The sequence below is a fragment of the Cetorhinus maximus genome, chromosome 6 (assembly GCF_964194155.1).
Source record: "Cetorhinus maximus chromosome 6, sCetMax3.hap1.1, whole genome shotgun sequence".
In the NCBI taxonomy this organism is placed as follows: Eukaryota; Metazoa; Chordata; class Chondrichthyes; order Lamniformes; family Cetorhinidae; genus Cetorhinus; species Cetorhinus maximus.
In genome coordinates, this window is record NC_135884.1 from 115,139,987 (window position 1) to 115,154,416 (window position 14,430).

Genomic DNA, 14,430 nt, shown 5'->3' on the forward strand with positions numbered 1-14,430 from the left:
TTGCAATTACTTTCTCCAAAGCTACTCCTCTATGGTAGGCCCAGAACTTTCCATGCCACTGTGACCTTCAATAGTGGTGAACATCTCAGCGTTTGCTGCTACTGAGATTGGAAAATCTGGACCATTATGTTGCGGAAAATGTTTTGAATCAGCCATAATTTTGTGTCCGACAAGAAATCTAACAATAGGCCACAGAGTTATGAGTGGAGGCAAAGAGGTGGAGTTCATTGTCGGCATGTGTGTTGGCTAGCCCCACATCCATGAATATGTAGATGTGGAATAGGAAGGAGCTAAGGACAGAACCTTGCAGTAACTCTAGATGTAAACATGTAAGACCGGATGGAGAAGTTATGAATTCAGTTCACAGTTACACTAATTGTAACTTCTTCCTTTGTTTTGAGATGGTTAGTGCCATCTGTTCATTTGCAGCAATTCTCCTTTCAATCCAAAACTGTATTTGAATGCACAATAACATAGCTGGTTCAAAGATTCCCAGGATTCTGGTTTAATGAGCCAACACAGATAGGTAAATTCTGTTACTTCATCAAAAATAATGTGAATTTATAGCACTCTTTTATATTTCATATAAACTAGATTGGGCAAATATAAAATTGAATACTCCAGTTCTACCATGCATGCTTTTGTTGGTTTTAAAGTATTGATCTGCATATTAAACACAGCAATATTCAGTTTTAACTCAATTGACAGAAGGGCTAAGAAGAATGTTGCAACTAGTCCAATAGGTTTGAATTCATTGCAAGGTTTATAAATGCAGGCATATAATTATTTAAAAATTCAGGATGAAAACTACACTACCCTGACATGTTGAAACAAATAAGTTGCATCTTTTTGTAAGTTACTTATTTTCTTCCTTAAAGACCATGAAAAAGTAATTAAAATGCAGACACTCACTTTTACTTGCTTTTGTGGAATTTAGTTTTAATAGTAGGGCAATTTATAGTAATTAACTTCCCATACAATTCAAGGTAAATTAAGAATGGGATTCTGTATAAACACTGGACTCTTTGAAAATGTGATGTACTGTGTCAGGACTCTGTATGCCTTTTTCTTCACAAGTGTTGATGAATTACTGACAGTTACCAATTCTGATGTGGAAACAAAAAAAACCCAATAAATATCATTCAAAATACCTGATTGCCAAAGAGGTTAAAGCCATTGATTGCTTCCAGCGCAGCTTTGGCCATTCCAACTGAACTATTAGAAAAAAAAAGCATGTTTGAAATCTCAGAGCATGCAAAAATCAATACAATAAGCATTTTAGAAGCAAACGTTTCTGTGTGCACTGGCACATGGTGGATTTTTCTGCGAATATGTCAAATATAAATGCATTTCAAATTTTGAACATGAATCATCATGCTCTTAAAGCAACAGTCAATTTGAACTTAACACAGGCGTAAAGTATTACATTAGTAATAAACAAACCAAATAGGTGTAAATATGCTTTATTTGATTTGTTTAGTGCAATGTTATATAACAGAATAAAACATTGCATAAATAAATATTCGTTCTTAAAAGGACAACTATGGAATCCACATTGCATCCCAAAAAACATTGTTTTCTTCCAAGTGAAACTTGTTTAAATTGAGCATTTTGAAGGTCGTTTCCATAAACCAAATCATTGCGTGAGCTGGCAGAAAGTGATAGGTCTTCACTCAGGTAAATGGGAAAATTAGCCACTAAAGTGAAAATAAAAATCCCAAATATTCTTTGGTTTTGAAATAAAGGGAATACCTTACATTTAAATATTTCCATTGAGTTTTCCTTCCTCATTAATTTAAATTTTTTGTTTCACCAGTTGTACCATGGGAAACCAAAAATGGGAGAAATGAATTTAAAACAGGGTAACAGGAATTCTGTGACCAATTACAAATGGAAAGTTGTTATAAAATCTGTGAACAGATTTCTGTGAACACAATCAGTCAGACAAGTATTGGTGAACTACTTACCTATGTTTAACAAAAAGTAGTAAACATTATCTTGGCATCTTTGCCTCTTCACTGTCAGAGTTTTAAACAGATGAAAATGGCATTGGACGTTGCTAACACATTATGAATGTAACAATTTTACTGCTAATTACAAAATATACTTAATTTAATTATACATTTTAATTATCTAAATCCTATTTTTCGATGTAGGTTAAATGAATTGGATTTTTTTGAACTCTATCTTTGGGAGTATTATGGGTTGCATCAAACATTAAACAATGGGAAATGCACCTTTAAATATATCTATGATCTTTTACAAAGCAATTCCTGTCACATTAACTCAAAGTTACTCTCAACCTATGAAGCCTCATCTTGTACCATAACCTACTTCAAAAATCAGTTTTATATGACACACTGAAAATCATAACCTCTTTTTGCAAACAACAAAAAAAGCAGCAACCTACATTCCAGCAATAGCACAACAGAATCCAGCATCAACACACTGCCTGGATGAATTTGGATTTTGAAATTATTTAGCTTGTTCTCGATAGCAACTACCTCATTACAAAGTTTTCTAATTTCGTTAGCTAATGTGAACAAAGCTCAAATAGAATGAGTTAGTAGCTTGAAAAGTAACAGTTTTTCTTAAAGAAAACAATCTTGCAATACAAGGCTAATTCTAGGATGTCCAACACACACATCTCAATATAGTGCCTGCTGTACATTTCAGCATAACTTTTAAACTTTGAATCTGTTGAAAAATACTGGCACAGAAACTGACAGTTAATTTTATTACTGTAATATTGAATGTCATGTGCCAGTTCCATGGTCTTTCTCTGTGACCCTTTCATCTGCAACATAATACAACCTACAAAGTAGTCCTTCGGAGCTGGGATAATTATCTGAGTACGATTATTTCTATGGCCACGTTTTAGCTTTTGCACAAAGAAATATAGGGCTTTTAAAATCAATTTTTCATAACTTCATTACCAATAATCTCAGTTTAACTATAAATTATGCATTAATTTTCATTTAGTGGGTGCTGCTGTGCCAGATATCGCATTTTCACACAGTTCAGTTCCTAGCACCACTAAGTTAATTTTGGCAGTGTTTTGGGCTACTGCACGTCAGCTTGATGGCGTGGTCGAGGCAATTGCTTGAATATTCAGTATGCAGAATACTGAAAGCAGCAGATTTCAAAACAGGAACTAACAACTTCTGAAGCTCTCAGTTTGAGATCACAAATGGGGCAAAGGTAGAGTCGAATAAGTACTGATAGGAATAGACCATTCAGCCCTTTGAGTCTGTTCTGCCATTTTATTTAAATGATGGGCTGATCAACACTGCAACTCTATTTATCTGCCTTTGTTCCATATATCTTTATTATCTTACATCACTAAAATCTTAGTCTCAGTCTTGAAAAATTTAAATTAATGCAGCATCCACAGCATTTTGGGTGCGTGGGATCCATGTTTCTACCATCCTTTGTGTGATAAAATGCTCTTTGATTTTACTTCTAAATGGCCTAGCTCTACTTTTGAGATTATGTATTCTTGTTCTGTATTTCCTCATCAGAGCAAATAGATTCTCTGTATCTGCCCTAATGAATCCCTTCATCATTTAAAATGACTTGACTAAATCAATTCAACGTTTAAAGTCATGGGAACACAAGGCAAATTAACACAAGCTATCCTCATAATTTAATCCTTTCAGTCCATCAACAATTCTGCTGAATCCATGCTGCACCCCTTCCAAGGCCAATATATTTTCCCTGAGGCTTGGTATCCAAAGCTGAACTTAGTGCCCCAGGTGGGATCTGACCAAGGTCTTGTACAGCCGAAGTATTACTTGTCCAATTTTACATTCTAAACTCAGAAATAATAACCAACATTCATCAGCCTTTTTTGATTATTTTTTATACCAGTATAATAGCCTTTAGCAATTTGCATCACCAGCTTTCAGTGATGAGGTTGCCAGCCCCCCATGTCTCACCATGAAGAAATTATTCTGATTTGCCTTTCTCAAATTCAAAGTGGATGATCTCACATTTCCCCACAATAAATTCCACAGGCCATAGTCTGTCTTTGGCCCTCTGTAACTTCCTGCTCCGACCTACAACCCCCTAACTGTCCATCCTTACAGTGTCATTTACAAACATAGACATATAACTGTTACGTCATCCAAGTCATGAATATTAATGGTGAAAAGCTGAGTCCTCAGTACAGACCCATGGGGAGTACCACATGTCACATTTGTTCAAATGTTTAAACATAAAATAAGAAAGAAATATCATATTTAGAAAAAAGAATAGAAAAAAGGGAATTTGGTAAACAGAAGTAATTTTATTTTTTTTTCCTTAGAATGATTTATTACTGTGGTAATCACTGTGCAAACTGACAGCTTTTAAAAATCAAAAGCTCAACAGAATTCTCTGGAGCTGTTGGCATTCTAAGCTTAATTGCACACAGGCATGACTGTTGTCCTACATCTCCCTAAATCATAGCTGCCATTTACATTATGGACACAGTAATAGAAACAGAAAGTAATGTTGTAAAAATGTTAAACATAAAAGCTACTTTATATTGAAAGCATTTTTATTCATCATCCTAGAATAGTAAAAAAGACACAAGAAAAATAAAATCCCAGTTAAAGGCAAAAAAAAATCACATCATGCTTGCTGCATTTAAAGTATGAATAGCACATTATGGCAAAAACCAGCAAATAACTTCCATTTCCCTTTGCATTTATACATGCAATAAACATAGTAAATGCAGCTATGATTATAAAAATATTGACTGTAATAGGATTGTGAAACAGCATACCTTGAGTGCAGTTCAGTGCTGCCATTGTTATATTTACTTCCTCTCTCCCACATACCATAATCTGGTCTACGGTAGCTTCTTTCCACGCAGAAAACAAGATTTTGAATGAAAGTTACCTATTAAACAACATAACAAAATAATTAAGGCACAGGCAGAAGACATTTAGAAATAGGTTTTACATCAGGCTAAGCTGTGGCGACTTTTTTGTCTGAATATTTAAGTCTACATCATCCTTGTTATATTGCAAAAATCACAGAATTGTTACAGTGTAGAAGGAGGCCTTTCGGCCCATCGTGTCTGCACTGGCTCTCTGAGCATTTTAACTTAGTGCCAATCTCCTGTCTTTTCCCCGTAGAGCTTCACGCTGTTTCTATTTACATAATCATCCAATGCCCTCTTGAATGCCTCAATTGAACCTGCCTCCACCACACTTCCAGGCAGTGCATTCCAAACCCTAACTACTCGCTGTGTGAAAAAGTTTTTTCTCACCTCGCATTTGCTTCTTTTGCAAAACACTTTAAAACTCTGCCCTCTAGTTCTCGATCCGTTTATGAGCGGGAACAGTTTCTCTCGATCTACTCTGTCCAGACCCCTCATGATTTTGAAAACTTCTATCAAGTCTCCTCTCAGTCTTCGCATCTCCAAGGAAAACAGTCCCAACTTCTCCAATCTTTTCTCATAACTGAAGTGTCTCATCCATGGAACCATTCCTGCAAACCTCTTCTGTACTTTCTCCAATGCATTCACATCTTTCCTATAGTGTGGCATCCAGAACTGTACACAATACTCCAGCTGAAGTCCAACCAGTGTCTTATATAAGTTCATCAGAACCTCCCTGCTCCTGTACCCTATGCTCCTATTAATGAAGCCAAGAACACTGTATGCTTTAGAAACAGCTCTCTCTACCTGTCCTGCCAGCTTTAATGACTTATGTACATGCACATCCAGGTCTCTCAGCTCTGTTGCTACTGTCCCTTTTATTCCATGACACACACCCTTTAGAATAGTATCCATTATTTTATACTGTCTCTCCATGTTCTTTGTACCAAAGTGTATCACCTCACACTTCTCCGCATTGAACTTCATCTGCCACCTATCTGCCCACTCCACCAATGTGTCAATGTCCATTTGAAGTTCTACACTGTCCTCCACACAGTTTACAATTCTCCCAAGTTTTGTGTCATCCGCAAACTTTGAAATTGTCCCCTGCACACCAAGATCTAGATCATTTATATATACATCGTCAGGAAGAGCAAGGTTCCCAATACCGACCCCTGGGGAACTCCACTACAAACCTTCTTCCAGCCCGAAAAATACCCATTAACCAATACTCTCTGTTTCCTATCCCTCAGCCAATCTTGTATCCACGTTGCTACAGTCCCTTTTATTCCATGACCTATAACTTTCCTCACAAGTCTGTTTTGTGACACAGTATCAAATGCCTTTTGGAAGTCCATATACACCACATCAACAGCCTTGCCCTCATCAACCATCTCTGTTACCTCTTCAAAAAACTCCAGCAAGTTGGACATGATTTTCATGTCATACTGACTCTTCCGAATCAATCCACATTTTTCCATGTGATTATTAATTCTATCCCGAATAATTGTTTCTAGAAGTTTCCCCACCACCAAAGTTAAACTGACTGGTCTGTAATTGCAGGGCAGGTCGTTATACCTTTTTTGAACAAGGGCGTAATGTTCGCAATTCTTCAGTACTCCGGCACCTCCGCCGAATTCAGGGAACATTGAAAAATTATTGCTAGTGCCTCTGCAATTTCCACTCTCACTTCCACTCCCACTAAGATAAGTATCGAGAATTAGGATTAAAGTAAGGGTTAAAAATAAAGAACTAAAATAGCTAAAATTCTGTTTAAAAATCATCAGATTTTCCAGTAGTGCCCATTCAGTTGGGTAAACAACTCCAGGACCTGGTGGTAACACAGAATAATAGGTTGGTGATTGGTTAGTGAATCATCCTTCTTTTGCACTCCAAAACTAGGAAAGTGGTTTAAACTAGAAACCACGAACCCATAACTAATACTTTTTTACACGAATAATTTAAACTAGTTAAACTTTGTTAGTTTTAAAAACTAAAATTAACTGATGTGAATTATTTACATAAAACGTTAAAGCAAAATATAAAGCAAGATGAGATAGAGATGGCAGTGCAAGAGGTGTGCCGCATTTCCAGCATGTGGCAATTTGTGGAGAGCATCGTGATCACAAAGAATGACATTTGTAGTAAGTGGGCGCAGCTCGAACAAATTTGGCTCAGAGGTGGTGAGCTGGAGTTTGAGGTGCAGTCATGCAATGCATCAGAGACGGGGTTTTCCGCTCCCGTTTGCAGCGGGCATCATAGCGGGTGGGAGCAGAAAATATCAGATCGCAAGAATCAGTTTCACATCATCATAAAACCAGGTTGCATCGGGATGCTAATTTTAAAACATAGAATATCATTAAAAGTATGAGGGGTGATCTTATTGAAATATATAAGATCCTAAGGGGACTTTAAAGGGTGGATGCTGGGAGGATGTTCCCTTTTATGGGGTAGACTAGAACTAGGGGACGCAGTTTAAGAATAAGAGATCTTTTTAAGACGGAGGTGAGGAGAATTTTTTTCTCCCAGAGGGTTGTTAGTCTGTGGAATTCTTATCCCCAGAAAGCAATGGAGGCTGGGTCATTGAATTTATTCAAAGCTGAGCTAGATCATTTTTTTATAGATAAGGGAGACAAGGGCTATGGGGGGAAGACAGAAAAGTGGAGTTGAGATCACAACCAGATCAGCCATGATTTTATTGAATGGCAGATCAGGCTCGAGAGGGCCGAATGGCCTATTTCTGCTCCTAAGTCCTATGTTCAGAGTAACGATTTGGGTAAAGCCAAAAAGATTGCATCAAGGAGGAACAGAGAGTTTAACAATGGTAAAAGGGCACTAACGACTAAGGCCACAATAGGGAAAAATAGATAAAAAGTTAAAATTTAAAGGTGCTATGTCCAGATTTGCTGACAATACAAAGCTGGATGGGAAAGTAAACTGTGAGGAGGATGCAAAGAGGATACAAAGGAAAACAAACCGGTTAAGGGGTTGGGCCACAAGGCGGCAGATGGAGTATAATGTGGGGAAGTGTGAAATTATCCAACTTGATAGGAAGAAAGGAAAAGCAGGATTTTTTTAAAAAGCTGAGAGTAGTAAATATTGGTACTCAGAGGAATATGGGTACCCTTGCACACAAATTTCTCAGTTGTGTGAAAATTGCCAGTTATGACCTGCCCATAAAAAGCAGGACAAATCCAACTTGGCTAATTACTGTGCCATCAGCCTACTCTTAATCAGCAGCAAAGTGATGGCAGCTGTTGTTGAGAGTGCTAATAAGCAGCATTTATTTACCATAGCTTGCTCACCAATGGTCAGTTTGGGTTCCATCAAGACTACTTGGTTCCAGACCTTATTACAGCCTTGGTCCAAAGATGGACAAAAGAGCTGAATTCCAGAGGTGAGTTTAGAGTGACTGCCCTTGACATCAAGGCAGCATTTGATTGAGTGTGGTATCAAAGAACCCTTGAAGTAAATGGGAATCAGATGGAAATTATCCATTGCCTGAAATCAAACCTAGCACAAAGGATGATGGTTATGGTTATTGAAGGACATTCATCTCAACTGCAGGACAATCACTGCAGGAGTTCCTTAGGGCAGTGTCCTAGGTCCAATCATCACCAGCTGCCCCAACAATAACCTTCCCTCCATCTTAAGTCAGAAGTGGGGATGTTTGCTGATGATTGCACAGTGCTCAGTTACATTTGCAACTCCTCAGATAATGAAGCAGTCCATGCCCACATGCAACTGGACAACATTCACGCTGGGATTGATAAGAGGCAAGTAGCACAGATGCCATACAAGTGAAAGGTGATCACCACCTCTAACAAGAGTCTATCCACTTCCCCATGACATTACCATTGCAGAATTCTCTAACATCAGTATCCTGGGCTCATCACTGCAGTGTAAAAGTAAGGAAGTCTTGAAATAATTATATAGGATTTTGGTAAGACCACACGTAGCCTATTGCGTGCAGTTTTGGTCTCATCATATAAGGGAGAATATAGTTGCCTTTGAGTGGGTGTAACAATTCATTTATGGACTGAGAGGGCATCCCTTTATAGACTAATTGAGTATAATTCCCTATATTCTCTGAAGTTTAGAAAAATAACAGCTATTATCATTAAAATATATAAAATTCTTAAATGGCTTGGCAGGGTAAATGCTGAAACGCCCTTCACTCGGGCTGAAGGGATAGAACTAGGGTTCATAGGCTCAGGATAAAATGTTGGCCATTTGGGACAAGATGAGAAGAAATTTCTTTTGCTCAGAAAGCTGTGAATCTTTACAATTCTATAGTCTAGCAGGCTGTGTTGTGAAATAAATTCAAGATTGAGATTGACAAATGCTTAAGCACTAAGGGAATCAAGGAATACAGAGATAGGATTGGAAAGTGGAGTTGAGGTTGAAGATCAGTCATGATTTTATTAAATAATGCACCAAGCTTGAGGGGCCATGTAGCCTACTACTGTTCCTATTTCTTATGTGCTTACGCTTTCATAGTTTACAAAGCTGTTGAATTTCATTAGTCTTACGTAATTTGGAGTTGAACTTGGACCCCATCAGATAAAATGATGCAACATCAAATTCTATTATCTAGTTGTCTATGATGAATGCTTTTTTACTTTTCAGATGGTACACATGATTGCATTCAGTCTCTAACTCTGACACTGTGAAAGATTATACATTTTAACCCCAGCCTATTATAGCTAAAGCGACTCTTCCTCAGTAATGCATAGATCAATCAACGCACAACTAGTCGTCTTCAATTAACAGACATACTCATCAAATGAAGCATGATGCTTAATGTTTCACTGTAAAAACTGATAGAGTTGTTAAAAAAACAACGCAAGATGAGGGTGTCATTCACATCCACCCTCTAAGGAAACAAATACATATACTTCTTGGATTTGAAAACACCATGGCAAGCTGTACATCTCCACTGTTTTTACAGGCTTCTCAGCAGAGATTCCCTCTAATCTGGCATCTTTTCCAGTGTGGGCACTGTACAGGCAAACTGTGGGGGAACTGTGATGTCTGTGAGCAGGGCAAGAAATAGCTAAACTCTTCAGCTGATCAGGTTAAAGAATCATCCTGAGACATGCAGGGCAGAAATAAACGCTTAGACCCTCTTGCAGTGGGCCAGGCCAGCAGCAGGTAGGAACCTGAAAGTTCGTGGCAAAAACAAAAATACCTGGAAAAACTCAGCAGGTCTGGCAGCATCTGCGGATAGGAGCACAGTTAACGTTTCGAGTCCGAATGACCCTTCAACAGAGCTAAGTAAAAATAGAAGAGAGGTGAAATATAAGCTGATTTAAAGGGGGGGAGGGGGGAGGGGGGGGCAAGAAGAGCTGGATAGAGGGCCAGTGATAGGTGGAGATAACCAAAAGATGTCACAGACAAAAGGACAAAGAGGTGTTGATATTATCTAAAGGAGTGTGCTAATTAAAGGGTAGAAAGTAGGACGAGCAAGGTACAGATAGCCCTAGTGGGGGTGGGGTGGGGTGAAGGGATCGAAATAGGCTAAAAGGTAGATATAAAACAATGGATGGAAATACACTTAAAAATAATGGAAGTAGTTGGGAAAAGAAAAATCTATATAAATTATTGGAAAAAAACAAAAAGGAGGGGGAAAATCGGAAAGGGGGTGGGGATGGAGGAGAGAGTTCATGATCTAAAATTGTTGAACTCTATTCAGTCCGGAAGGCTGTAAAGTGCCTAGTCGGAAGATGAGGTGCTGTTCCTCCAGTTTGCGTTGAGCTTCACTGGAACAATGCAGCAAGCCAAGGATGGACATGTGGGCATGAGAGCAGGGTGGAGTGTTGAAATGGCAAGCGACAGGGAGGTCTGGGTAATACTTTCGGACAGACCGAAGGTGTTCTGCAAAGCGGTCACCCAGTCTGCGTTTGGTCTCTCCAATGTACAGGAAACCGCATTGGGAGCAACGAATGCAGTAGACTAAGTTGAGGGAAGTGCAAGTGAAATGCTGCTTCACTTGAAAGTTCGTGGAGTGGGCTTTGCCGTGGCTTTTTAACTCAGCCACAGCATTAATATCCCACTTTAGGATTTCCCGACCAATCAGAGTGGCTGGATGTGATCCTGACCTGCATGTGATTGTTCAAGACTCACTACTTAAATGGACTCCAGCAGAGATCCGGGTGGATCCATGCTACAACTGTCAGGACACAGACAGCAACTGCATTAATGGATTCTCAATGTAGGAAGACTGGCCCCTGGTTCTCTTAGGCACCCCTGGAAGTTATGCCGTGGACCATTAGGACCAGAAGAGAGAGAATCTTCCCAGCAGATGGGAGGAATAGACCAGTCGCTGAAACAAGGCAGGCATGGCCGAAAGTGTCTGAAGAGATCAGCTGTGAAAGTGTGCTTCTCACATGTATACAATGCTGAAAGAAATTTAGTGACCTCATCAAGGTAGGTGAGTGGCATGCCACATTCAAGTGCCAACCACCTCACTCTGACTTCAACAGCCTTCTCCTGCATAGCACTCCTGACACCAACACAAAGCTGCTCCATTCCTCTCTCTCTTGAGGCACGTCCTTACAGTCTCATCTGAAGAGCCACCACTGACTCTCAGCCTTATCTTATTGTTTTCTCACTCCCATCCCTCAAAGTCAACCTCCACAAATGTTGTCCTCTTATCCTCTCAACACAATCCATTCCTCACATTCCTGACACTCTGCTTTCTCTCCTTGCTGAAGAGAGTGCAGAACTCCAGGGAAAGGCACAGAACTGGGTTGCCCCCTCCTCCCACCCTGAGTAATTGCCACCCTGACCACTGTGAAGGACCATGCATGAGAAATCAGCAGTCCATCAGAGTGCATGACATTGGCCGTGGAGAGTTGGGGGTGTCCCAAATATCTGGTGACAGAATTAGATATCACATAACAATCACTCATGCTGATGAGATCTCACCTGTAGCCGAAATATGATCATTGCACAATGATGATGTTGAACGTTTTCCCCTTGTCAGTTCTAATACATATCTTTCATCTCCCACTGGTCCTTCAAACACAGCATAGGAGATGGTGCAGGAGGCTAAGGAGTCCTCAAAGAGGGTCACACAGTTGCAGAAAGCAGCATCGCACAACTTATGCACAAAATCCACCAGCTCAGATACACAGGGGACAGAATCCTCCAAGCTCTCCTCAGCTGGATGCAGAAACTGAGCCTCGGCAGTCGTTGACCATGGGGGGGCGGGGGGGCTCAGTATAAGTGAACCACATGGCTGTACAGCCTCCGATTAACCGAACCGTGCCTGTATGAAGCCATCCATGGCATCTTTCACAACTGATGTACAGCTGAAGGACCCTAGCTACATCAGGCTCCTCATCCTCCTGTTGCTCCTCCTCTTCCTCCTCCAAAATATGCAGCGAGGTTATCATCTTCCTCCTCCTGTCTTTTGCACCATGTTGTGCAAGACACAGCACACCATTAAAATTCAGGACTACCTTGCTGATGCATACTGAAAGGCACCCCACAATGTGTTCAAGCACCTGTATTGCATCTTCAGCAGCCCAATGGTTTGCTCAATGACCTCTCTTGTTCTCATGTGACTTCTGCTGTATCTTTCTTCTGCGTTAGTGGTAGGTCTCATCACAACTATTATCAGCCATATCCTTAGAGAGTATCCCTGATCTCTTGGAGGTTCAAAGACCTGTGGGAGATGTGACTGGCGGGGAATTAATGTTTCATGGAAGCTTCCTGGATATCTTGCAGAAGAAAACAGCTGGTTGATCTGAGGGTGTTTTGATTAACATATGGAAGTTACCTATGATTCCTTGGCCTTTGGAGAGTCCAGCCACTGCAGCAAATTCAAGGGCCCTCTTGTTCTGACTGGCCTCATTAGTTCAAAGTGGGCGTAAGTGGTGGCAAACACAGTATCAGTCACCTGGGAGATGCACTTGTGTAGCAGACTGTGAAATAGTGCAGTAGATCGCTAGGAGCCAAAGATGAAGAAATTCAGGGTTGTGGTAACCTTAACTACTAGTGCTAATGCATGCCTACCTGGTCCATTGGATAGGTGGTCTTCTTCCAGGAGGCTACAGCTGTCACAATCATGATCAGAAAACAGATCCTATGGTTGTATACCTTGTGTTCGGGTTATTGCCTCCTTCAAATTGGAGCTCCGCATTAATCTAACATCCCCCCAACCTGCAGAGAGGCAGGTGACAGAGGAGAAGGAAGCTACTTCTGCAGGTGTTGCTCCTGTTACTGTGAGTGCTGCTGACGTTGCTCCTTTTGATGAGGGTATCCTCAGTCCGAGATAGAGCTGCATAAGCTTCTCCCATCCTGCTATGGAGGCTAGCACTGGGAAGTGCAGATCAGAGTCAAAAAAGACCAAAGTAGCAGAAATGTCCTTTAAAGTATTGGAAATCACCTCCAAAATGCTGAAAGCACACTTTCAGAACAAGTCCTGTGAGCAAGAGTTTTTCATTTAGGCAAAGAAGGAGCTGTCCTGCTTGAATATTTAAAGGAATTTCAGCCTGCCAATTTCACAGCTCCATCAATCCCCACTGTCCTCACACCTTTTGACCCTGGTGAGTTTCAGATAGCCCAGAAAACCCGTGTAAGTTCCTAACACACTGACATTTTTTCCTTCTTTTACCAAACCTTCCCATGAACCTATACAGGCTCTCCTTCCACCTCCCACAGGTTAAAATTCTCCTTGCAGAGTCCAAACCAAGTAATATAAATTCGATTTAAATGATATTCATAAAGTGAAATAAAGATTGGGACAAACTGATGGGATCAAGAAAGAAAAGAGACAGGCACAAAAGTTATTATTTTGAAATCTCCAACACTAATGTTTGAGAGAATGAGACTTCACACTTGTAAACTTAAGTTTTCAGTGGCAGAGAGTTGTTCAGCACTAATTGTTAAGAGGCTGTTCAGTCATAATTGTTAATTATCACACCATTTAAAAAATTACTCACTGCTGAATACACCATCCCTAACTTTTTCAGAACTTTTTTTTATGGAATTACTTTGGCAACTACAGGTTCTCAGCATTGTTATCAACTCAATGTTGAGTCTATCAGCAAGGACTACAAGAGCACAGCATGTGATGCAGCACGATATCTCTGACAGCACCTTCTGGATTTTTGCATTTAACTGCACATGTGCAGATGCCAGAAATTGCTGGCCAATTTACCTTGTAATAATGTTGAGTGCTGATAGCATCACCATTCTTATTACCACAAAATCTGGGCCTACATTCAGGTTCAATTTGTTTCAAAGTTAGAGAAAGTCTGAAGATAAGGTAAAATATTAACCCTAACCGAATTTTGCAGTTTCACATGACTAATGGTTGGAGCCCTATTGTGCTTTAATGAACTTAAATGGCTTCAGGCCAATTTTTCGAGGGCCACTCTCTGATTTGCAGTGAGAAAACAAATTTGTATCATTTGTGCTCTGTGCTTTGTGCATTCAGCTTAGGCACAAAAATTGAGTATGCTGTATAAAAATAATGAGGAATAATGTTATTCCTTCACATACATGGGTAACATCAGTCATACCCCATATCCCTTTTTAATGGATTTCAGGCT

General features: G+C 39.9%; 1 protein-coding gene across 5 annotated transcripts in view; it reads right to left on the minus strand.

Moving 5' to 3' along the window:
• phkb (phosphorylase kinase, beta) overlaps positions 1-14,430 on the minus strand; it is a 270,585-nt gene that overhangs the window by 149,695 nt on the left and 106,460 nt on the right. For all 5 annotated transcript variants that reach the window (XM_078544342.1, XM_078544340.1, XM_078544341.1 and 2 more), the window contains 2 exons: positions 4,769-4,884; positions 1,152-1,215 (listed from right to left, as the gene is read on the minus strand). In XM_078544342.1, coding sequence (XP_078400468.1) covers positions 1,152-1,215; positions 4,769-4,884 — 180 coding nt within the window. The remainder of the gene's footprint in view (positions 1-1,151; positions 1,216-4,768; positions 4,885-14,430) is intronic.